At 48.6% G+C, this 24,684-nt stretch overlaps 1 protein-coding gene across 1 annotated transcript in view; it reads left to right on the forward strand.

Moving 5' to 3' along the window:
- DTNB (dystrobrevin beta) overlaps positions 1-24,684 on the forward strand; it is a 148,687-nt gene that overhangs the window by 36,270 nt on the left and 87,733 nt on the right. The window contains exons 9-12 of the mRNA XM_058802790.1: positions 5-171; positions 4,663-4,787; positions 21,951-22,028; positions 24,126-24,218. Of these exons, the coding sequence (XP_058658773.1) occupies positions 5-171; positions 4,663-4,787; positions 21,951-22,028; positions 24,126-24,218 (463 nt within the window). The remainder of the gene's footprint in view (positions 1-4; positions 172-4,662; positions 4,788-21,950; positions 22,029-24,125; positions 24,219-24,684) is intronic.

Raw genomic sequence — 24,684 nt, forward strand, 5'->3', positions numbered from 1 at the left:
CCAGTCTTCCACCCCGTGGAGTGCTCGTACTGCCACTGTGAGAGCATGATGGGCTTCAGGTACCGCTGCCAGCAGTGCCACAACTACCAGCTGTGCCAGAACTGCTTCTGGAGGGGCCATGCCAGCGGCCCCCACAGCAACCAGCACCAGATGAAGGAGCACTCCTCGTGGGTAAGGCTTTCCTCATGGCAGGGAACATCCTCTTGGTCAGAGCACTCCTCGCGGGTAAGGCCTTCCTCATGGCAGGGAACATCCTCTTGGTCAGAGCACTCCTCATGGGTATGGCAGGGAACATCCTCTTGGTGAGAGCACTCCTCATGGGTAAGGCCTTCCTCATGGCAGGGAACCTCCTCCTCCTTGGTCAGAGCACTCCTCGTGGGTAAGGCCTTCCTCATGGCAGGGAACCTCCTCCTCCTTGGTCAGAGCACTCCTCGTGGGTAAGGCTTTCCTCATGGCAGGGAACCTCCTCTTGGTCAGAGCACTCCTCAGGTAAGGCCTTCCTCATGGCAGGGAACATCCTCTTGGTGAGATGTTCTTACTCCTTACTCCTTGTGGGTAAGGCTTTCCTCATGGCAGGGAACCTCTTCCTCCTTGGTCAGAGCACCCCTCATGGGTAAGGCTTTCCTCATGGGCACCATGACACCTCCCACTGTCCCAGGTGCTCCCATACCAGTGTCCGGCCTGACCTTGGGCACTGCCAGGGATGCAGGGTGGGCACCCTGTGCCAGGGCCTGCCCACCCTGCCAGGGCACAATTCCCAATTCCCAGTATTCCATCCAGCCCTTCCCTCTGGCACTGGGAGCCATTCCCTGGCTCCTGTCCCTCCATCCTTGTCCCCAGTCCCTCTGCAGCTCTCCTGGAGCCCCTTCAGGCCCTGGCAGTGGCTCCAGGATGTCTCCAGAGCTCAGTTTGTCCCTTGAACCCCCCACATGTGCCCCCCACAGGATTTGTGTGCTGAGAATCAGAAGCCCAGCCCGGAGCCATGGCAGGCAGCAGCACCTTGGGATGACAGGATGCCAACTGGGTTGGGTGGGAAGGGAGCTCAGAGCTCCCTCAGTGCCAGCCCTGCCATGGCAGGGACACCTGGGACTGTGCCAGGGTGTCCCAGTGTCCAGCCTGGCCTTGGGCACTGCCAGGGATGCAGGGTGGGCACCCTGTGCCAGGGCCTGCCCACCCTGCCAGGGAACAATTCCCAATTCCCAATATCCCCTCCAGCCCTGCCCTCTGGCAGTGGGAGCCATTCCCTGTGTCTGTCCCTCCACGCCTCAAATGACCAAACTCAGAGAGAAATAAATGTGGGCGTTTTCAGCAGGTGAAGAATTAGTTTAGGAAAACGAGGGGTTTGAGTTTGGAGTAATCACATCTTGTGTGCATACTTTGAATTCTCTGTGGGATCAATGATATAAAACCAGATTGTGGTTTTCATAGGATTTCAAAGGAATTAAAGCAGAGGGGCAGGAATGATTTGTGCTTTAAGGTCCCTTCCACACAAACCCTTTCAGGATTTGATGATTTGCGATGACCAAGTGCCCATTCCAGAGTCTCTCCAGGGCCTTCCCACCATTCTGCTGCTCCCCAGGATGGAGCTGGGGGCTGATAAATAAAAACCCCAGGACCTGGAAGGAATGAGGCTGCACCTCCAGGGCAGGCTGGACACCAGCAGGAATTGACTCCGTGGCAGTGACTGGTGTTAATTATCAATTATCGGTAATTGCCAGGCACTGATGGTGTTTATGTAACTCCTATTTGAACCACTATTCATCTGAATTTTCACTTGAGTGTCCCTTGGGAGCTGGTCCCATTCTGGAGTGTTGTACAGCAGCAGTAATTAATAATTGTAATTAATTAATGATTACCATTAATAATTAATAATTGTAATTAATTCCAGAGCTGTAATTAGCCAGGGCTTGCCCTTTCCTGGGGTGCCAGTGAAGGAGAGCAGCAGGAGGAGCTGCCAGCTGATGTGTGACCTCCCATATGGAATTATGGAGTTCTTAGGGTTGGAAAAGACCATCCCCAGGGTTCCATGTCACTGCTGGGAGCACAGCAGCACTTTCAGAATTAATTTTGTAAGTCAGTTTGGGATTTAAACCCCGTTTTTTGGTCATTCCTGTGGGTGTCACCAGCATTGCCAAGGACCCGGGATCACCAATTCTCTGAGGCCATTTAGTGTGAGAATCAGAAAAACAAAAACTTCTACAGACTCTAAATAGTTTAATCAATAGCCTTAGATGACACTTAGATTAATGTAAAAATATAAATGTAAAAATGCAATGTAAAAATACAATACACAGACATTTAGCAGAAAAAATCATAAATGTGTGTTTCTATAGATGTAAGTAAGAATATGCCTTAAATAAGTGAGAAACTGGATTGTGAAGGCCCAGGACCCAGGATTACCAATTCTTTGAGGCCATTTAGTGTGAGAATCAGAAAAACAAAAACAACTTCTACAGACTCTAAATAGTTTAATCTGTAGACTTAGATGACACTTAGATTAATGTAAAAATGTAAATGTAAAAGTACAATGTAAAAATACAATACACAGACATTTAACAAAAAAATCATAAATGTGTGTTTCTATAGTTGTAAGTAAGAATATGCCTTAAATATTCTGGTACTGGGCAAAATGGTGAAGGGTTTATAATGCAAGGGTGTGGTTTTATGGAATAAACTGAGAGTTTAGAAGTTACAATAAAAGCCTGTGAATTAGAAGCCCATTAAATAAAAGTATCCAATAATGCAGCAGAAATAAGTAAAAGTGATAGGTTTAAAAAGTAAAATAAATCCTGTGGCAGCTGTCAGTTAGTTTAGGAAGTTAAATATTGCCTTGTAATGAAGAAACTTGTGACTACTCCTAAACTGCAGCCAAATGCTTGCTCCTCTAAAATCTGACAGCCTCTGATATTAACATTTATATTTATTAAGAAATAAATTGTTCTTAGCTTGAAAATAGTCCCATCCCTTCATTTCTAGCAGTGACAACAATAATTTAGCACCACTGAGGGGAGTTGTGAAATGAGATAAATTCACTCCTGCCTGTCCCAGCCCTGCCCCAGCTTGGCTCTGCTGTAAAGGACAGAAATTTGGCAAGGGGCTGTTCCTGCCCTCAAAATGCCCCTCTGTGTTCAGAGAGTGATGTGAAAATCCCTTAATGGGGTGGGATTCATCCCTCTGAGAGCCCCCAGGTGTAATTGGTTTATTTCCTAATCTTCCATCCTTTTGTTAAAATTTTCAATTTCCACTGTCGGAGCCCTTGAGAGCCTCCCAGAGCTCGATCCCCAGTGCACAGATTTCGCAGCAGTGCTGGGCATTTCTGCTCCTGTGCCCTCTGCTGCCTGTCCCAGGTGTGTGTGCCTGCCCTGCCCTTCCTTCCTGGGCTCACCTGTGCTGGTTCCCCCAAAATCCTGGGGGAATTTCTTGTGCTGGTTCCCCCAGGAATTCTGAAATTTGGGTCTATTTGGGCCAGGTCTCATAAGCTCTTGAAGATCTATTTCACGCCCAAGATAGCTCAGCTAGGCATAAAATATATAATATATATTATATATATATAAAATATATAATATATATATATATAACATACCTTAGAAAATATATAAAATATATTCTATATATATAAATATTATACCTTAGAAGGCATAAAATCAGCAAGATGGCTTCTGTGGCAATGCTGGAAACAAAAAGGGTTTAATAAAAGGCAAAATAACAAACAGAGAAAAACTGAGCCAGAGGTCCTTGCCCATGGTAAAACACCTCACAAAAGGGATTGGTTTCCTTGGTCTCTTCTTTTTCTGGTAAATTGCTCAGGTGGGACTTTTTGGCTCCTGTCCAATTGGCAATCCTTAAGTTTGAGGTGAAGTCCCCCAGATCCTATGAGGTGTCTTTTCACCTAATTGAGGAGAGAAACTTATGGGTTTATTTCCTTTTTGAGGGGACAAAGGAGAGTTTTGTCACTTTAGCCATGGGGGGGACATTCCTGTACTCACCTGTGCTTGTTCCTGCAGGAACCCCCGGGCTCACCTGTACAGCCATCCCTGTCTCACCTGTGTTGTTTCTCCAGAAATCCCAGTCTCACCTGTGCTTGTTCCCCCAGAAATCACGGGCTCACCTGTGCTTATTACCAGAAATCCCTGTCTCACCTGTGCAGTCCCCTCTCATCTGTGCTGTTCCCCAGCAATCCCCTCTCACCTGTACAATCCCGTTTCCCCTGGTTTTCCCCTGCAATCCCATTTCCCCTCAACAATCCCTGTCTCGCCCGTACAATCCTGTTTTCCCCGTTTCTCCCCAGCAACCCCATTTTCCCTGTGCAACCACATTTCCCCGTTTTTCCCCTGTACAATGCCATTTCCCCTGTACAACCCCATTTCCCCTGTTTTTCCCCTGTACAACCCCATTTCCCCCGTACAACCCCATTTTCCCTGTGCAACCCCATTTCCCCCGTACAACCCCATTTCCCGTTTTTCCCCTGTGCAATGCCATTTCCCCCGTGCAAGCCCATTTTCCCCGTTTTTCCCCTGTGCAATGCCATTTCCCCCGTACAACCCCATTTCCCGTTTTTCCCCTGTGCAATGCCATTTCCCCCGTGCAACCCCATTTCCCCCGTTTTTCCCCTGTGCAATGCCATTTCCCCCATCCAAGCCCATTTTCCCCGTTTTTCCCCAGAAATCCCCGGCCAAGAAGCTGACCCACGCCATCAGCCGCTCCCTGGGCTGCGTGCCCAGCCGGGACCCGCCCCGCCCGCTGTTCCCCGAGCAGCCCGAGCGGCCGCTGGACCTGGCACACATCGTGTGAGTACCTGAGAGCCCCCCTGAGACCCCCTGAGACCCCCTGAGCCTCCCCCTGAGCCCCCTGGACCTGGCACACATCGTGTGAGTAACCCTGAGCCCCTCTGAGCCCCTAAACTCCCCCTGAGACCCCCTGAGACCCCCTGAGCCTCCCCCTGAGCCCCCTGACCTGGCACACATCGTGTGAGTAACCCTGAGCCCCTCTGAGACCCCCTGAGACCCCCTGAGCCTCCCCCTGAGCCCCTCTGAAACCACTGAAACCCCCTGAGCCTCCCCCTGAGCCCCCTGGACCTGGCACACATCGTGTGAGTAACCCTGAGCCCCTCTGAGACCCCCTGAGACCCCCTGAACCCCCCTGGACCTGGCACACATCGTGTGAGTAACCCTGAACTCCTCTGAAACCACCTGAGAGCCCCCTGAGACCCCCTGAACCCCTAAACCCCCTCCTCAGCCCCTGAGCTCCCTCCTGCCCCCCCCGAACCTGGCCCCCATTTTGTGAGTCCCCCTGTGCCCCCTCCCCAGCCCTGGGCCTCCTCCTGACCCCTGAGACCCCTCCTGATCCCCCCAAACTTCAGCCCCATGGTGTGAGTACCCCTGAACCCCCTCGCCACCCCTGAACCCCCTGCTGTTGGATCAGGCTCTGATTTCTCATTTATTTAAATGAAATTATCTAAACAGCACCACGGAGCAGCCCAGGGCCTCACATCCAGGTCCCCTCTCCATGGCATTGCTGTCACCCTGCTGTTGGAGGGATGGCTTGGATGGAAAACCTCTGCACTGGTGCTGCTTTCAGCAGCCTGAGGTCTCTCTGCTCCCCCACTTTGTCACGTTTCACCTCCAAAGTACAAACTGAGAGGCAAAGACCCAACCAAGCTCAAGTCAGTCTGCAGATAAACCTCAGTGTCCTGCAGGGGCTGGGGAAAACTGTTCCCATCTGTAGGAGAGGGTGAGGAGCAGCACTGGGATCCAGTTCCCAGCCCATCACTGCTTTCCTTCCTGATCCATCACTGCCTTTCCTTCCTGATCCATCACTGCTTTCCCTCCTGATCCATCACTGCCTTTCCTTCCTGATCCATCACTGCTTTCCTTCCTGATCCATCACTGCCTTTCTTTCCCAATCCATCACTGCCTTTCCTTCCTGATCCATCACTGCCTTTCCCTCCTGATCCATCACTGCTTTCCCTCCTGATCCATCACTGCCTTTCCTTCCTGATCCATCACTGCCTTTCCTTCCTGATCCATCACTGCCTTTCTTTCCCAATCCATCACTGCTTTCCTTCCTGATCCATCACTGCCTTTCCCTCCTGATCCATCACTGCCTTTCCTTCCTGATCCATCACTGCCTTTCCTTCCTGATCCATCACTGCCTTTCCCTCCTGATCCATCACTGCTTTCCCTCCTGATCCATCACTGCCTTTCCTTCCTGATCCATCACTGCCTTTCCTTCCTGATCCATCACTGCCTTTCCCTCCTGATCCATCACTGCTTTCCCTCCTGATCCATCACTGCCTTTCCTTCCTGATCCATCACTGCCTTTCCTTCCTGATCCATCACTGCCTTTCCCTCCTGATCCATCACTGCCTTTCCTTCCTGATCCATCACTGCCTTTCCTTCCTGATCCATCACTGCCTTTCCCTCCTGATCCATCACTGCTTTCCTTCCTGATCCATCACTGCTTTCCCTCCTGATCCATCACTGCTTTCCTTCCTGATCCATCACTGCCTTTCTTTCCCGACCCATCACTGCCTTTCCTTCCTGATCCATCACTGCCTTTCTTTCCCAACCCATCACTGCCTCTCCCTTCCCAACCCATCACTGCTTTCCTTTCCCCCCTGGCATTGCCTTGGAAGTGGCAGGAGCTCACTGTAGCCCTAAATCTGGATTTAGGAGAGGGCCCAGCTCAGCCTCACCACAAACACCTTTTGTTTCCAGTGCCATAGATTGGAATCCACTCACCTTTTTCCCTGTAGGCTGGGCACCTGCTGCAGGGACATGGGGACAGGGCTGGAACATGGGGACAGAGACAGAGGGACAGGGACATGGGGACAGGGCTGGAACATGGGGACAGGGACAGAGGGACAGGGACATGGGGACAGGCCTGGACACCTCTTGTAGGGACAGGGACAGGGGGGACAGGGCTGGGACTGAGACATGGGGACAGGGCTGCACAGCTCCTGAAGAGACAGGGACAGTGGGGACAGGGCTGGGACTGGGACATGGGGACAGGGGTGGGCAGCTCCTGCAGTGATAGGGACGGTGGGGACATGTCACACTTCCTGCAGGGACTGGCACTGGGGACAGGGACAGCTGGCCAGCCACTCCTGGCAGCAGCTCAGAGGCATCTGCTGTGCACTGCCAGCTTTAATTAAATGTGAACCCAATGCCCTGAAAAGCAGAGGATGGGGACATGGGGCCTGCTGGCCCAAGGACAGCTCTGGGACAGCAGCACTGACCCATGCAGGAACCCTGGGAGCAGGGATTGATATCCCAGGGAGATCCCAGGGACAAAAGGGACCCACTGGGGTCTGTGTGAGGGACATGAGGCCTTGGGGCTGCTGTGACACCACTGAAAGAACAAAAATAGCAAAACACCAAAAATAACAATAAATCCCTCTGGTTTGAGGGGCTGTAGGCAGGGGAGGTTCTCTGCTGGAACCCAGCTCCAAGCAGGAATTGCTGCAGGCCCCAGGGAATCACTTTTGGGGTGCCCAGGGGCTGATTGTGTTTGATTTGGGTGAGGGAATCAGCACCTGCAGCAGCATCAGCACCCACAAACAAACAGGGGGAGAGACTGCAGAAAAGCTGAGCCCTTTTCCCCTTTTCCTTTTCCCCTTTTCCTTTTCCCCTTTTCCTTTTCCCCTTTTCCTTTCCCTTTCCCTTTCCCTTCCCCTTTTCCTGGATTCTGTGTCTGGTGGGAGATTCCTGGCTGTTGCAGGGCAATTCCATGCAGATCATGGTTGGGTTTGGGTGTCAGCTCAGAGGCTGCCCCTTTTCTAGGCTGGCAGAGTGTGCCATGGGGAATGGTGGCACCTGGAGGTTGGGTGGGGTTGGTAAAGCACAGGTGGTGCTGGCATGGATCACTTTTTCTGGGAGGAATCACTCAAAGTGCTCCATCACCTCTGTGGGGTTTGGGATCTGGCTCCAGACCCACCTAATGTAAATTTCTGACATTAAATCTTTGGTTTTAAAGTGTAATGGAGGTGGCACAGCCACCCCATGGCAGGGCTGGATGGGATTTGGGAACGAGGAATTGTTCCCTGGCACAGGGTGCCCACCCTGGATCCCTGGCAGTGCCCAAGGCCAGGCTGGACACTGGGACACCCTGGGACAGTGGCAGTGTCCCTGCCATGGCAGGAGCAACCTCTGGGCTTGGTTTTTCCAGGAGTGGCTTTCTGCTGTTCCACTGCAGAACTGGGAGCAGGGGTGGGGGAGCAGGGTCTGGGATCTGGAGCGGGATCTGGAATCTGGAGCAGGATCTGGAGCAGGATCTGGGGTCTGTGGCAGGGTCTGGGAGCAGGATCAGGATCTGTAGCAGGATCAGGATCTGGGATCTGCAGGAGGATCTGGAACAGCAGTAGGATCTGGCATCTAGAGCAGGATCTGGGAACAAGAGCAGGATGTGGGGCAGGATCTGGGATCTGTAGCAGAATGTGGGACAGGATCTGGGATCTGTGGCAGGATCTGGAGCAGATCTGGGACAGAATCTGTGACATGATCTGGGATCTGTAGCAGGATGTAGGACATGATCTGGGATCTGTAGCAGGATGTAGGACAGGATCTGGGAGCAGGATCAGGATCTGGGAGCAGGATCAGGATCTGTAGCAGGATGTGGGACAGGATCTGAGATCTGTAGCAGGATCTGGAACAGGAGCAGGATCTGGGACAGGATCTGGCATCTGTAGCAGGATCTGGGATCTGTGGCAGGATCTGCAGCAGATCTGGGACAGGATCTGGGATCTGGAGCAGGATCTGGGACAGGAGCAGGATGTGTAGCAGAATCTGGAACAGGAACTGGGATCTGTAGCAGGATCAGGATCTTTAGCAGGATCAGGGATCTGTAGCAGGATGTGGGATGGGATCTGGAACAGGAACAGGATCTGGGATGGGATCTGGAACAGGAGCAGGATCAGGGATCTGTAGCAGGATGTGGGATGGGATCTGGAACAGGAGCAGGATCTGGGGGCAGGAGCAGGAGCAGGCTGTGTGCCAGGAGCTCTGTCCCTGCTGCCCTGCCTGTCCCTGCCACAGCACAGCCTGCCTGCACCTGAGCTGCTGCCGTGGCTCTTCCATTTAGTGCAAGGAATCCTCCCTGTGAGCCTGGGGGCACAGAATTCCCAGAGTGGTCCTGGCAGTGCCCAAGGCCGGGCTGGGGCACTGGGAGCAATCCCTGCCCATGGCAGGGGTGGCACTGGACGATAAGTTTTATATTTTTATAGCAATTTATTTTAAATTAACTGATCCCTGGCAGTGCCCAAGGCTGGGCTGGGGCACTGGGAGCAATCCCTGCCCATGGCAGGGGTGGCACTGGACGATAAGTTTTATATTTTTATAGCAATTTATTTTAAATTAACTGATCCCTGGCAGTGCCCAAGGCCGGGCTGGGGCACTGGGAGCAATCCCTGCCCATGGCAGGGGTGGCACTGGACGATAAGTTTTATATTTTTATAGCAATTTATTTTAAATTAACTGATCCCTGGCAGTGCCCAAGGCCGGGCTGGGGCACTGGGAGGAATCCCTGCCTGTGGAACTTTGTGTGTTCAGGAGAACATTCTCCCCCTAAAGCCCAGCTTTTCCAGCTCCAGGAGAACATTCTCCCTCTAAAGCCCAGCTTTTCCAGCTCCAGGAGAACATTCTGCCCCTAAAGCCCAGCTTTTCCAGCTCCAGGAGAACATTCCTCCTCTAAAGCCCAGCTTTTCCAGCTCCAGGAGAACATTCTGTCCCTAAAGCCCAGCTTTTCCAGCTCCAGGAGAACATTCTCCCTCTAAAGCCCAGCTTTTCCAGCTCCAGGAGAACATTCCCTCCCTAAAGCCCAGCTTTTCCAGCTCCAGGAGAACATTCCTCCTCTAAAGCCCAGCTTTTCCAGCTCCAGGAGAACATTCTGCCCCTAAAGCCCAGCTTTTCCAGCTCCAGGAGAACATTCCTCCTCTAAAGCCCAGCTTTTCCAGCTCCAGGAGAACATTCTGCCCCTAAAGCCCAGCTTTTCCAGCTCCAGGAGAACATTCCCTCCCTAAAGCCCAGCTTTTCCAGCTCCAGGAGAACATTCTCCCTCTAAAGCCCAGCTTTTCCAGCTCCAGGAGAACATTCTGCCCCTAAAGCCCAGCTTTTCCAGCTCTCCTTGCTGTGGGTACATTTCTCTTGATGAATATTGGGTGTGGAAGATAAGTTTTGTACTTTTATGTTAATTTATTTTAAATTAACTGATCCCTGGCAGTGCCCAAGGCCAGGCTGAAGCGCTGAGAGGAATCCCTGCCCATGGTAGGGGTGGCACTGCAAGATAAGTTTTGTACTTTTATGTTAATTTATTTAAAATTAACTTATTCAGGGGGAAGGATGGGGTGAAATATAAACAGGAGGTCAGTCAGGTTGGACTCAGTGAGCCTGGGGGTCTTTTCCAGGCTGGTTTTTCATTCTGTGATCCTCTTTTTGTTTCTTTCTTTGTTTGTTTGTTAAAGAACTCCTCCTGGGCAGCTGGGGGCTGTTTCCCTCCCTCCAGCAGAGGAACACGGGGTAGATTTAGGACACATTTGTAAGAAATGAAAATTTAAAAAGGAGGAAAATTCAAACTAAAACTAAAAAAAAAAAAAAAGAAGAAAAAAATTAATAATAATAGTAATAAATTAATAATAAAAATAATAAAAAATATTAAGACTTTTTTTAGGCTGTGAAAATTTAAAAAGCAGGAAAATTAAAACTAAAATTAAAAAAATTGAAAAATTATTGAAAAAATAATAAATAATAAATAATAATAAGACGTATTTTGGTGCAGTTGCTGGGAAAACTTAAAACCCAGGAAAATTAAAACTAAAACTAAAAAAATTTAAAATGTAGAAAATGATTGAAAATTAATAAATAATAATAATAAGATAATAAATTATAATAATAAGACATATTTTGAGGCAGTTGTGCAAAAATTTAAAAAGCAGGAAAACTAAAAGAATATTGAAAAAATAATTAATAATAATAAGAAAACATATTTTGAGGTAGTTGCTGTGAAAACTTAAAAAGCACAAAAATTAAAACTAAAAAACCGCCAAAATTTTAAAAATAATTAAAAAATTATTTTTAAAATAATTGAAAAAATAATAATAATAAGACATATTTTGAGGCAGTTGCTGCGAAAACTTGAAAAGCAGGAAAATTAAAACTAAAACTAAAAAAATTGAAAAAATTATTAAAAAATTAATAATAAGACATTTTGAGGCAGTTGCTGCGAAAACTTGAAAAGCAGGAAAATTAAAACTAAAACAATTGAAAAAATTATTAAAAAATTAATAATAAGACATATTTTGAGGCAGTTGCTGCGAAAACTTAAAAAGCAGGAAAATTAAAACTAAAACTAAAAAAACCCCCCAAATTTAAAAACTAATTTTAAAATATTTTTTAAAATAATAAATAATAAGATATATTTTGAGGTAGTCGCTGCGAAAACTTAAAAACTAGGACAATTAAAACTAAAATATAATAATAATAATAATAATAATAATAATAATAATAATAATAATAATAATAATAATAATAATAATTTGCTGCAAAAACTTTAAAAGCAGGAAAAAGAAAATTAAAATTTAAAAAAAATTGCAAAAAACATTGCAAACCCAATGCCTACCACCGACGATCCCCGTTTGGAGGCCGGCTCCCCCCGAGCGTCCCGGGCGCGCTTTGGGGGCGGCGCTGGCGGGGCCGGGCCGTGCGCGCTCCCGCCGCGGGCCCGTTGCCATGGAGACGGCGCGGGGTGCGCGCATCCATCCCCGGGATGGAGCCGGGCCGGGATGAGCGGCGGCGGCAGCGGGCACCGGGCAGGGCAGGTGGGTGCCCCGGGGTTGGGATGGCACCGGGCAGGGCAGGTGGGTGCCCCGGGGTTGGGATGGCACCGGGCAGGGCAGGTGGGTGCCCCGGGCTTGGGATGGCACCGGGCAGGGCAGGTGGGTGCCCCGGGCTTGGCCTGGGTGTGGTTCGTTCCTGGTTCGTTCCTGGTTCGGTCCTGGTTCGTTCCTGGTTCGTTCCTGGTTCGTTCCTGGTTCGGTCCTGGTTCGTTCCTGGTCCGGTCCTGGTCCGGTCCTGGTTCGGTCCTGGTCCGGTCCTGGTTCGTTCCTGGTTCGTTCCTGGCCCAGTCCTGGTTCGGTCCCTCCGGGCGGCTCCGGGCCCGCTCCGGTTCCTCCCGGCCGGGCTCGGCCCGAGGAGCGGCGGGACCGGCCCGGAGCGGGGTCCGGCTGCTGGGAACGGCCCTGGAGCGGCTCCCGGGGCCGGGGGTAGCGCTTGGAGCGGTGTAGGGTCGGCTCCGAGCCGTGTAGGGTTGGTTCGGAGCCTTGTAGGATCGGCTCCGAGCCTTGTAGGATCGGTTCTCTGAGCTTTGTAGGGTCGGCTCCGACCTGTGTAGGGTCGGTTGTCTGAGCCCGCTCCGAGCCGTGTAGGATCGGCTGCCTGTGCTTTGTAGGATCTATTCTCTGAGCTTTGTGGGATCGGGTCCCCGAGCCTTGTAGGATGGGCTCCCCGCGCTTTGTAGGATCGGCTGCCTGTGCTTTGTGGGATCTGTTCTCTGAGCTTTGTAAGATTGGCTCCTCGAGCCTTGTAGGATCGGCTCCGAGCCTTGTAGGATCGGCTGCCTGTGCTTTGTAGGATCTGTTCTCTGAGCTTTGTGGGATCGGGTCCCCGAACCTTGTAGGGTCGGCTCCGAGCCTTGTAGGATCGATTCTCGGAGCGTTGTAGGGTCGGCTCCGAGGGATGCAGGAGGATCCCCCCGGACAGGAATGCAGGAACAGCTTGGGGGCACGGAGGAGCCATCCTGAAAGGGCTGGGGGGGATGGAGGGGCTGCTTGGACAGGGGTGACCTCGGGGTGTGTTTGGGGTGTTCTCAGGGTGTGCTCAGGCTGTTCTTAGGGTATGTTTGGGATGTGCTTGGGGTGTTTTGGGGGTGTTTCTGGGGTGTGCTCGGGCTGTTCTCTTGATGTTCTCATGCTGTTCTCAGGGTGTGCTCGAGGTGTTCTGGGAGTGGTTTTGGGGTGAGCTCAGAGTATGTTTGGGGTGTTTTTGGGGTGTGCTCGGGCTGTTCTCACGCTGTTCTTGGGGTGAGCTCAGGGTATGTTTGGGATGTGCTCGGCGTGTTCTTGGGGTGTTTTTGGGGTGTGCTCAGGGTGTTCTCATGCTGTTCCTGGGGTGAGCTCAGGGTGTGTTCGAGGTTTGCTCAGGGCATGTTTGGGGTGTGCTCGGGGTGTTCCTGGGGTGTTTTTGGGGTGTGCTTCAGGTTTGCTCAGGGTATGTTTGGGATGTACTCAGGATGTGCTCAGGGTGTTTTTGGGGGGCTCTTGGGGTGTTTTGGGGCTGGTTTTGGGGTGTGCTCAGGGTATTTTTGGGGTGTTCTTGGGCTGTTCTCGGGATCTCTGTCCGGGCAGCCCAGCACAGGGAACACCCCAAACATTCCCTTTCCCTTTCCCCATTCCCCAGCTCTGAGCAGGGAGCCTGATTTTTTTCTTTGCCAAATCCTGATTTTCCCTTACCCATCCCTGATTTTTCCTTCCCAATCCCTGAGCCCCCTCCCCTGCCCTCCCAGCTGCGTTTCCCGGTGGTTGTGGATCCATCCAGGTTCACATTTCCCAGCCCAGCCTGCCGAGGGCATTGGGGCACGGTGCCCTCTGCCCAGGTGCTGCTGCTCCATCTCCCAGCTGGGAGCAGGAGTTGGCTGTGAGGTAAAATCCAGCAGAGGTTTGGGGATAAAACGGCTCAGAAACTCGGCAATGAATTACAATAATTACAATAAATTAAATAATTACTTGTGCAGTGAATTGTATTGATCAGCTCCAGGTGTTGCAGTAGTCCTCAGGGATTGATTTTCCTCAGTTCTCGTCTGTAAAATCCCAATTACCTGTTTATACTCTTGGGTTTGTGATTGTTCTTTAACTTCTCTTTGATTTATTTCTGACACTGGAACAGAATCACCTTCAACTCTCTTTAAAATTGCAACAAACCCAGTGAAATTAACACTGAAATTTGTCATTCCTGCTGCTAAAATCTCCTGAATTTGCAGTTTCCCAGAGGACAAATCAATCCCTGATCCTCCTGCCCAGGCACACGGAGCAGGCAGGTAGAGAGGAGGCACTGCCAGATCCCAGCACCTTGGAAATGTTGGAAATGTTGGAAATGTTGGAAATGTTGGAAATGTTGGAAATGTTGGAAATGTTTCCCTTTGGAAAAAACCGAGCCTGCTATTTTGGGATGAGACGTCTCTAACCTACATTGTGACTGGATTAGAAGTTGTTTGTGATTTTTCTCTGCCTCCCTTTGTGGGGGTGGCTTTGGGCTGAGTGGCACCAGGAGCGCAGGGAACGGGAAAAGCACCTGGGGAGCTCAGGGCTGAGCTGGGCACGAGGCCAGGGGTGCCCAGGTGTGCCTGGGGTGGCAGCAGGGCCAGGGCAGTGCCCGTCCCCTGTGCTGGCACTGCTGGGGCACCTCCAGTGCTGGGGGCAGCTCTGGGCCCCTCCTGCCAGGAGAGACCTGGAGGGGCTGGAGCGTGTCCAGAGAAGGGAACGGAGCTGGGAAGGGAATGGAGCCCCAGGAGGGGCTGAGGGAGCTGGGAAGGGAATGGAGCCCCAGGAGGGGCTGAGGGAGCTGGGAAGGGAATGGAGCCCCAGGAGGGGCTGAGGGAGCTGGGAAGGGAATGGAGCCCCAGGAGGGGCTGAGGGAGCTGGGAAGGGAATGGAGCCCCAGGAGGGGCTGAGGGAGCTGGGAAGGGGCTCAGCCTGGAGAAAAGGAGGCTCAGGGGGGACCTTGTGGCTCTGCACAAGTCCCTGACAGGAGGGGACAGCCAGGGAACAGGGACAGGACAAGGGGAAATGGCCTCAGGCTGGGCCAGGGCAGGCTCAGGGTGGACATCAGGAGGAATTTCTGCATGGAAAGGGTGCTCAGGCCTTGGCAGGGGCTGCCCAGGGAGGTTGGCAGTGCCCATCCCTGCAGGTGTCACCTGGATGTGGCACTCAGGGGACAAGGTGGGCATTGGGCGCAGCTGGCACTGGATGGGCTGGGAGGGATTTTCCAGCCTCAGGGATTCTGGAATTCTGGGGCTGTCCAGTGAAGCAGAGCCACACTTCTCACCCCAGGCCCCTGCTGAACAAAGTGCAGGACTCGGCTGCTTCCCACTGTGGGACAGAGCAGGGATGAATCTGCCCCATTCCCATATTCCCATCTTCCCATATTATTTCCATATCCTCATATTCCCATATCATTCCCACATTCCCATATTATTCCCATATTTCCATATTCCCACATTCCCATTTCATATGGTTGCTCCCAGGATTTCCCCATATTCCCATATTCTGCCCAATTCCCACATTCCCATAATATTCCCACATTCCTATATTCCCATATTTCTATATTCCCATATTCCTATATTGCCACATTCCCAAATTCCCATATTCCCACATTTCAATTTCAGTTTTCCTGGAAGTTGCTCCCAGGATTTTTCCATATTCCCATGTTCTGCCCAATTCCCACATTCCCATGTTATTCCCATATTATTCCCACATTCCCATGTTATTCCCATATTCCCACATCTCCATATTCTTATATTTCCATATTTCAATTTCAGTTTTCCTGGAAGTTGCTCCCAGGATTTTCCCATATTCCCATATTCTGCCCAATTCCCACATTCCCAAACTCCCATATTCCAATATTTCCATATTCCCACATTCCCATATTATTCCCACACTCCCACATTCTAACATTTCCATATTTCTGTATTCCCATAGTCCCATATTCCTATATTGTCCCCACATTCCCACATTTCCATTTCATTTTTCCTGGAAGTTGCTCCCAGGATTTTCCCACATTCCCACATTCCTATATTATTCCCACATTCCCATTTCATTTTCCTGCAAGTTTCCCCCAGGATTTGCCCAGGAGGAGGTGATGATCCCCAGCTGATCCCCCCAGTTTTTATCCCATTTTTGGGGAGCTGCTGCAGCCTGAGCCCTGCCAGCCCTTGCTGCTCTCCCTGCACCAGTCTGGCTGCTGCCTTTAACCCATCCCTGGATTTTTCTTATCCATTCCTGATTTTTCCTCGCCAATCCCTGATTTTTTCCTTACAAATTCCTGTTTTTTCCTTACCCATCCCTGATTTTTCCTTCCCAGTCCCTGACTTTTCCTCACCAATCCCTGAATTTTTCCTTACCCATCTCTGATTTTTCCTTACCAATCCCTGATTTTTCCTTGCCAATCTCTGATTTTCCCTTAGCAATGCCTGATTTTTCCTTGCCAATCCCAGATTTTTCCTTACCCATCCCTGATTTTCCATTCCAATCCCTGATTTTTCCTTGCAAATCTTAATTTTTCCTTACCCTTCTCTGATTTTTCCTTGCCCATCCCTGATTTTTCCTTGCCAATCCCTGATTTTTCCTTACCCATCCCTGATTTTTTTCCTTGCCAATCCCTGATTTTTCCTTCTCATCCCAGATTTTTCATTCCAATCTCTGATTTTTCCTTTGCAATCCCTGATTTTTCCTCACCAATCCCTGCTTTTCCTTGCCAATCCCTGGCTTTTCTTTACCCCATCCCTGGCTTTTCTTTACCCATCCCTGATTTTTCCTTACCCATCCCTGATTTTTCCTTACCAAACTATGGGAGGGATTTAATTAATTTAATCCCTCCTTTAATTCATTTAATTCCTCCCGTGTCCAAACTGTGAATATTCACATTCCTCCTCGCCCTGGGGTGGTGGCTGGAGCAGAAGCGCTGCAGGGCCTTTGTCACCTGCTCCCAAAATCACCTTTTCCTCCTCAGCCTCGTCCCATTTGCAGAATTAATTAATTATTTAACTCATTAATTAGCACAGCCTGGGAAATGAGGTGACCCCAATTTCCAGGGGTTTGTTCCTGGCTCAGAAGGGAAACTGAGGCAGTCCCAGCAGCACAGAGCTGATCTGGGCTGGATTTTGTTTAAAAATCTCTTTTTATTGAGATATATTATATTATATTATATTATATTATATTATATTATATTATATTATATTATATTATATATAGATAATGTATATATATATAATATAAATGCAATAATATATAATATAATATAATATAATATAATATAATATAATATAATATAATATAATATAAATATATTTATTTACATATATATTATAATATATATAAAGTATATATAAATATATTTTTAAAATTTTTAAGATTTTTAATATAGAAATATTTTATATAAAATATTTATTATAATATATACTGTATATATTTTATATATTATTATATTAATATTATATTATGATATTATAATATATTACATGTTATTATATATGTTATTATATGATATTATAAGAAATTATGTACTAAACTACACAAAAGAAAGAAAGGAGACATCAGAAGGCCAGAACAAGAATGACAGTAAAAACCTGTGACAGATTCAGTGAGTCCAACACAGCTGGCTGTGATTGGCCATTAATTAAAAACAATTCACATGCTGGGTAAACAATTCTCCAAATCACATCCCAAAGCAGCAAAACAGGGAGAAGCTGGAGCTTCCAAGATTCCAAGAGAAAAATCCTGGAAATGTACATATTCCTCCAAAAATAGCTATTCTGGAAATGTATATTCATTTCACTGACCAGTCCCCTCACTGACCATTCCCTGCTGATCATTCCCTGCTGACCATTCCCCTCACTGACCATTCCCTGCTGACCATTCCCTGCTGACCATTCCCCTCACTGACCATTCCCCTCACTGACCATTCCCTCACTGACCATTCCCTGCTGACCATTCCCCTCACTGACCATTCCCTGCTGACCATTCCCCTCACTGACCATTCCCCTCACTGACCATTCCCTGCTGACCATTCCCCTCACTGACCATTCCCCTCACTGACCATTCCCTGCTGACCATTCCCCTCACTGACCATTCCCTGCTGACCATTCCCTGCTGACCATTCCCTCACTGACCATTCCCTGCTGACCATTCCCCTCACTGACCATTCCGTCACTGACCATTCCCTGCTGACCATTCCCTGCTGACCATTCCCCTCACTGACCATTCCCTGCTGACCATTCCCCTCACTGACCATTCTCCTCACTGACCATTCCCTGCTGACCATTCCCCTCACTGACCATTCCCTGCTGACCATTCCCTGCTGACCATTCCCCTCACTGACCATTCCCTGCTGACCATTCCCCTCACTGACCATTCCCCTCACTGACCATTCCCTCACTGACCATTCCCCTCACTGACCATTCCCTGCTGACCATTCCCTGCTGACCATTCCCCTCACTGACCATTCCCTGCTGACCATTCCCTGCTGACCATTCCCCTCACTGACCATTCCTTCACTGACCATTCCCTGCTGACCATTCCCTGCTGACCATTCCCCTCACTGACCATTCCCTCACTGACCATTCCCTGCTGACCATTCCCCTCACTGACCATTCCCTCACTGACCATTCCCCTCACTGACCATTCCCTGCTGACCATTCCCCTCACTGACCATTCCCCTCACTGACCATTCCCCTCACTGACCATTCCCTGCTGACCATTCCCCTCACTGACCATTCCCTGCTGACCATTCCCCTCACTGACCATTCCCTCACTGACCATTCCCTCACTGACCATTCCCCTCACTGACCATTCCCCTCACTGACCATTCCCTCACTGACCATTCCCCTCACTGACCATTCCCTCACTGACCATTCCCCTCACTGACCATTCCCCTCACTGACCATTCCCTCACTGACCATTCCCTGCTGACCATTCCCCTCACTGACCATTCCCCTCACTGACCATTCCCTGCTGACCATTCCCCTCACTGACCATTCCCCTCACTGACCATTCCCTGCTGACCATTCCCCTCACTGACCCTTCTTCTACCTCAATAGTTTGGATTCCTGGTGAGGTTATCAAGCCACAAAAATCCCTCCTCGGTAGCTGAATCCTGAATATTTTTCATTGAACTATTCATTTCAATAGTAAAAAACCTGATTTAAGTATTTTAGGTGTTTCCTGGCTATTTTTCCATGGCTCTCAGGCGTGTCTCAGAGGGACAAACCCATTCCTGTCCCTTTTTTTGTGTCCTTTGGCAGCAGAATTTTTGGGTTTTGCTGCAGGGCCCAGGCTCACACAGGCCTCCTGCCTGTGCTGATTCCACCAATAATTCGGTTTTTATCCTCGTGGTTGTGCCAGCAAACACAGGCCCGTCCTGACAGAGGATTTCCAGAGAAATTCCCCAGAAATGATCCATTCCAGGAGATCCCCAGGGCTGGGAGAGCTTTGTTGGGTGTGTGGAATCAGAGAATTGCTTCCGCTGGGAAAGGAGCCCAACCTTTGGTCTTCAGCCCGGAGTGCTGGGCCCTCTCCTGGTGTGAATTCTGTTCTGACAGCATCCCTGGCACTGCTGGGTTATTTCCTCTTGGATTTGCTGCTCTCTAACAGCATCCCTGGCACTGCTGGGTTATTTCCTTTTGGATTTGCTGCTCTCTAACAGCATCCCTGGCACTGCTGGGTTATTTCCTCTTGGATTTGCTGCTCTCTCAGCATCCCTGGCACTGCTGGGTTATTTCCTTTTGGATTTGCTGCTCTCTAGCAGCATCCCTGGCACTGCTGGGTTATTTCCTCTTGGATTTGCTGCTCTCTAACAGCATCCCTGGCAGTGCTGGGTTATTTCCTCTTGGATTTGCTGCTCTCTCAGCATCCCTGGCACTGCTGGGCTCTTTGCTTTGTATTTTCTGCTCTGACAGGATCCCTCTCCACGTTTGGTTGTTTCTTTGCTGGTTTTCCTGCCCTCTGACAGGATCCCTGTTTGTCCTGGGTTGTTTTTCTCCTCTCTCACAGGATCCCTGTTTGTCCTGGGTTGTTTTCCTGCTCTCTAACAGGATCCCTGCCTGTTTCCTTGTTGGTTTTCCTGCCGTCTAACAGCATCCCTGTCTGTTTTGGGCTGTCCCTGGTGGTTTCTCTGCTCTCTGACAGGATCCCTGTCCGTGTTGGGTTGTTCCTGTTGGTTTTCCTGCCCTCTGTCAGGATCCCTGTCTATTTCCATTTGTATTTTCTCCTCTCTAACAGGATCCCCATCTGTTTCCATTTGTATTTTCTCCTCTCTAACAGGATCCCTGTCTGTTTCCTTGTGTATTTGCTGCTCCCTAACAAGATCCCTGTCCGTGTTGGGTTGTTCCTTTGTTGGTTTTCCTGCCCTCTAACAGGATCCCTGTTTATCCTGGGTTGTTTCCATTTGTTTTTCTCTCTCTCACAGTCTCCCTGTCCATGTTGGGTTGTTTCCTTTTGTGTTTCCTGCCCTCTAACAAGATCCCTGTATATCCTGGGCTGTTTTCCTGTTCTCTGACAGGATCCCTGGCAGTGTTGGGTTGTTTGCTTGTGTATTTTCTCCTCTCTCACAGTCTCCCTGTCTGTTTTGGGCTGTCCCTGGTGCTTTTTGTGCCCTCTAACGGGATTCCTGTTTGTCCTGGGTTGTTCTCTTTTGTATTTTCTCCTCTCTCACAGTCTCCCTGTCTGTTTTTGGTTGTTCCCATTTGTATTTTCTCTCTCATACAGTCTCCCTGTCTGTTTTTGGTTGTTTCCTTATTGGTTTTTCTCCTCTCTAACAGGATCCCTGGCACTTCTGGGTTGTTTTACTGCTCTCTAACAGGATCCCTGTCCATGTTGGGTTGTTTCCTTTTGTATTTTCCCCTCTCTAACAGGATCCCTGTCTGTTTCCTAGTTGGTTTTCCTGCTCTCTGACAGGATTCCTGGCAGTCCTGGGTTTCTCTGACAGGATCCAGGTGGTTTTTCTGCTGTCTAACAGGATCCCTGTCCATGTTAGGTTGTTTCCTTTTCTATTTCCTGCCCTCTAACAATATCCCTGCATATCCTGGGTTGTTTCCTTGTTGGTTTTCCTGCCCACTAACAGCATCCCTGGCAGTGTTGGGCTGTATATGATGGTTTTTCTCCTCTCTAACAGGATCCCTGTCTGTTTCCTTTTGTATTTCCTGCCCTCTAACAGGGTCCCTGGCAGTGTGGGGTAGTTTCTCTCCTCTCTGACAGGCTCCTCGTCTGTTTTTGGTTGTTTCCTTGTTGGTTTTCCTGCTCTCTGACAGGATCCCTGTCCATGCTGAGCTGTTTCCTTTTCTATTTTCTCCTCTCTAACAGCATCCCTGTCTGGTTTTGGTTGTTTCCTTTTGTATTTCCTCCTCTCTCACAGGCTTCCTGTCTGTTTTTGGTTGGTTTTCTCTCTCTCACAGTGTCCCTGTCTGTTTTTGGTTGTTCCCATTTGTATTTTCTCCCCCATCACAGTGGCCCTGTGTGTTTTGGGTTATTTCCTTGTGTATTTTCTCCCATCTAACCAGTTCCCTGTGTGTTTTTGGGTAATTTGCTGGTTGTTTTCTCCCCTCTCACAGTGGCCCTGTGTGTTTTGGGTTATTTCCTTGTGTATTTTCTCCCCTCTCACAGTGGCCCTGTGTGTTTTAGGTTATTTCCTGGTTGTTTCTCTGCTCTCTGACCCAATCCCTGTCTGTTTTTGGTTGTTTCCATGTGTATTTTCTCCCCTCTCACCGTGTCCCTGTGTGTTTTGGGTTGTTCCCATTTGTATTTTCTGTCTCTGACCATGTCCCTGTCTGGTTTTGGGTTATTTCCCTGTGTATTTTCTCTCTCTCACAGGGTCCCTGTCTGTTTTTGGCAGTTCCCATTTGTATTTTCTGTCTCTCACCCTGTGTGTTTTTGGGTTATTTTCTGGCTGTTTCTCTGCTCTCTGATCCGATCCCTGTGTGTTTTTGGGTTATTTTCTGGCTGTTTCTCTGCTCTCTGATCCGATCCCTGTGTGTTTTTGGGTTATTTTCTGGTTGTTTCTCTGCTCTCTGACCCGATCCCTGTGTGTTTTGGGTTATTTTCTGGTTGTTTCTCTGCTCTCTGACCCGATCCCTGTGTGTTTTGGGTTATTTTCTGGTTGTATTTCTGTCTCTCACGGTGTCCCCGTGTGTTGCAGCCCCCCCAGGCCCGTGGCTAACATGAACGAGGCCCTGGTCACCCACGTGTCCTCGGGAGCGCCCACGCCAACCAAAAGGTACCGGGGGCTCACCTGGCCTCGCTCCTGGCCAGGGGGTGCCAGGGGTGCCAGCTGGGCGTGGGGGGGGTGCCAGGGGTGCCAGCTCTCTGGCAGGATGCCCTGCAGGAGCTGCCCTGTCCAGGGCTTTCTGTTGCCTGGGTGGGTGGCACCTGGCTGTGCCAAGGAGCTCCCGAGCAGGTTTTGCCTTCCCCAGCTGGAATTGTGTGCCAGGTGCCCCCCGGTCCCTGTGGCACCTCCCAGGTGTGCCAGCTCAGCTCCTGGGGCTGGGAATGGTGCTGGGGATGGTGCTGGGGATGAGCTCTGGCAGGGCAGGAAAGCCCTGAGTGGGGACTGGCAGAGCTGGGTAATAAATAAATAAAAATAAATATTAACAATATAAAAATAATATAAAAATAATATAATATAATATAATATAATATAATATAATATAATATAATATAATATAATTCTTATTTTTAATATTTTAACTATTTTAATAATTTAATAACATAATAATTTATTAATTTAATGATTTTTATAATTAATGAAATATAATATAATGTGATGTAATATAACCATATAATTTCAAATAATTTAATATAATAATTTTAATAAAAATGTAATAATTTTAATATTGTAATATTTATTTAATCTTTAATTGAATAATTTCATAATTTAATTAATTTTATAATTATATTATATTATATTATATTATATTATATTATATTATATTATATTATATTATTATGTATCCCTGCCGAGCAGTGAGGTGCAAGCTGTGCTTTGCAGAGCTGGGGAATAAATAAATATAAATAAATACAAAAAATTAAATAAATAAATCTTATAAATGAATAAATAAATATTCCTGCTGAGCAGCATGGTGCAGGCTGTGTTTGGCAGAGCTGAGTAATGAATAAATATAAATATATATAAAATAAATATAATAGTATAAATAAATTATAGAATAATAATGCTATTCTATAAAATAGAAATAATTTATTCTATAATATTATAAATAAATTATAGAATAATAGTATTATTCTATAATTATAATAAATACATTATAGAATAAATAAATATTATATTATATATAGATAATTAAATGTTCCTGCTGAACAGCAAGGTGCAGGCTGGGCTTGGCAGAGCTGGGTCATAAATAAATTAAAATTAATAGATAAATAAATATAATATTGTAAATAATTGATAGAATTATATTACTCTATAATTGTAAATAATTAAATTCTGTAATACTATAAATAGATGATAGAATAATAATATTGTTCTATAATTATAATAAATATGTTATAGAATAAAAATATTATATTATATTATATTATATTATATTATATTATATTAGTTAAATATTCCTGCCAAGCAGCGAGATGCAGGCTGTGCTTGGCAGAGCTGGGTAGTAAATAAATATTAAATATATATATAATATATAATATATAATATATAATATATAATATATAATATATAATATATAATATATAATATATAATATATAATATATAATATATACTGGAGTTCTGGGGTTCTGGAGCTCTGGAATTCTGGAGTTCATGGTTAGGGTTCTGGAGTTCTGGGGTTCTGGAGCTCTGGAATTCTGGGATTCTGGGATTCTGGCGTTCTGGGATGATGGGGTTCTGGGATTCTGGAGTTCTGTGGTTGTGGCATTCTGGGATTATGGGATTCTGGCGTTCTGGGGTTCTGGGGTGCCCTGGCTCCGTGCCTGGGCCATTTCCAGGCCCCCTCTGTAATCCCTCCCAGCCCATCCAGTGCCAGCTGTGCCCAGTGCCCACCTTGTGCCCAGCCCAGGGCACTCAGTGCCACATCCAGGTGCCGCCTGCAGGGATGGATGGGCACTGCCAACCTCCCTGGGCAGTTCCAAGGCCTGAGCACCCTTTCCATGCAGAAATTCCTCTTCATGCCCAAAAGGAAGAGGCAGAGAAGCAGAGAGGGTGACATTGTGCCAGTACCTGGCTGTCCCCAGTGTCCCCTCCCGTTGTCTGGGCGGCAGCAGTGCCCTCACAGATCCCATCCCCGCATTTCACAAATTTTCCCGAACTTATGCAATTTTTGTTGTTGTTTTTCTGCTCTCCCCGCCCCTGCCAGGTGCCAGCCCAGCAGCAGCAGCAGCCCCGAGCCGTGCCGGGAGGAGCACGCCCTGATTGCCACCTTTGTGAGGCACCTGCGGCGCGGGGCACGGTCAGTGCCAGCCCGGGGACATTGGGGACACTGGGGACACACAGGGTGTCCCTGATTGCCACCTTTGTGAGGCACCTGCGGCGCGGGGCACGGTCAGTGCCAGCCCGGGGACATTGGGGACACACAGGGTGTCCCTGATTGCCACCTTTGTGAGGCACCTGAGGAATGGGGCACGGTCAGTGCCGGGACACTGGGGACACTGGGGACACACAGGGTGTCCCTGATTGCCACCTTTATGAGGCACCTGAGGAACGGGGCACGGTCAGTGCCAGCCCGGGGACACTGGGGACACTGGGGACACACAGGGTGTCCCTGATTGCCACCTTTGTGAGGCACCTGCGGCGCGGGGCACGGTCAGTGCCAGCCCGGGGACACACAGGGGACATTGGGGACGCTGGGGGTGTCCCCAGCCCTGATTGCCACCTTTGTGAGCCCGGGGACACATTGGGGACACGCACGGGGGTGG

This window comes from Ammospiza caudacuta, chromosome 3 (genome assembly GCF_027887145.1).
Source record: "Ammospiza caudacuta isolate bAmmCau1 chromosome 3, bAmmCau1.pri, whole genome shotgun sequence".
NCBI lineage: Eukaryota > Metazoa > Chordata > Aves > Passeriformes > Passerellidae > Ammospiza > Ammospiza caudacuta.